The following is a 1,076-nucleotide window of genomic DNA, read 5'->3' as shown; positions in this document are numbered from 1 at the left end:
TTGCATTCGCTTTTCCCTCTGCCTGGATTGTTCTAACCTCTGATATCTGCATAGCTCACATTCTCACCTTCTTCAGGAAGCTCAAATATCACACTGCCACAGAGGCTGACCTGGGCACCTTATTTACAATTCCAACTTTTCTGTCTCTCCTCCACTTCCCTGCTCTATTTATTCCATAGCTCTTCCACCATTTGACATACTTTTGTAGGTTTGCTTATTGTCTCTTGTTCCCTTTGGGAATACAACCTCCAGGTGGGCAGGTATATTTTTGTGTGGGTTTTTTGTTCTTTGTTATGTTCTCAGAACAGTGTCTGACATGCAGTTAGTGCTCAGTGACTGTTGAATGGATGAATCAATGGAAATACAGTGAATGAAAAGTGCTGGGATAAGGCCTGAGATAAGGCGAGAACAGGAGTGGGGTGATCAGGTCCTGAGGAACTGGCCCAGCCATCAATCAGGGTTCCCTGCTAGATCACAGAGGGGTCAGAAGGACATGCACAGTCTGACCACGTACTCTAGTGTTTCTCTGGAAATAGGTTCCCACCTGAGTGTGTGTGTGAGTATGTGTGTGTGCGTGCCCACTGGTGAGCAAGAGTGGGTGGTGGTGTTTGGTCACCTGCTCAGGCTTGAGACCAGGGGGCACCCAAGCATACTCCTCTGAGGCACAGCCTGAGTCATCATCAGAGATGGAGTGGCGCTGGAAGTCTGAGATTAGCCGACACATGATGCGTTCCAGGTCCACAGGCACTGCATGCACGGCGTGCTCCTCCCTCGGGCATTTGCAGTGCTGGCAGATCTTTCTGAGGGGGCCGGGATGGGGGTCAGTTCCAAAGGGATAGCCCACTGGGATCCCCCTTGGCGGCCCAAGGAAGTCTAACCGGAGGGGCAGAGGCACGCAGATTATCGCCAGCAAAAGACTTGGAGCCTGAGAGGGCTCTGGGCTTGGAGGCGGTGCAGAGCCGACGTGAGGCTGTGAGCCAAACCACTGTGGGGGAGTGGGCGGGGGCTGTGAAGGGCGGGGCGGCCACCTGGGCTGGGAGCTGCGAGCGGGACTGTGGGCCTGGCCAGAGGATGTG

General features: G+C 53.8%; 1 protein-coding gene across 1 annotated transcript in view; it reads right to left on the bottom strand.

Annotated features, from left to right (window-relative positions):
- Positions 1-616: 616 nt before the first annotated feature.
- The window catches only part of LOC104990117 (synaptophysin-like), a gene marked incomplete at both ends in the record, with an annotated part of 14,848 nt that continues 14,388 nt past the window's right edge, over positions 617-1,076 (bottom strand). The window contains 2 exons of the mRNA XM_010842054.1: positions 617-800; positions 879-985. Of these exons, the coding sequence (XP_010840356.1) occupies positions 617-800; positions 879-985 (291 nt within the window). The remainder of the gene's footprint in view (positions 801-878; positions 986-1,076) is intronic.

Source organism: Bison bison, unplaced genomic scaffold (assembly GCF_000754665.1).
Source record: "Bison bison bison isolate TAMUID 2011002044 unplaced genomic scaffold, Bison_UMD1.0 scf7180017847120, whole genome shotgun sequence".
NCBI lineage: Eukaryota > Metazoa > Chordata > Mammalia > Artiodactyla > Bovidae > Bison > Bison bison.
The sequence above is the reverse complement of the archived record's forward strand: the minus strand, read 5'-3'. Positions and strand labels throughout refer to the sequence as shown.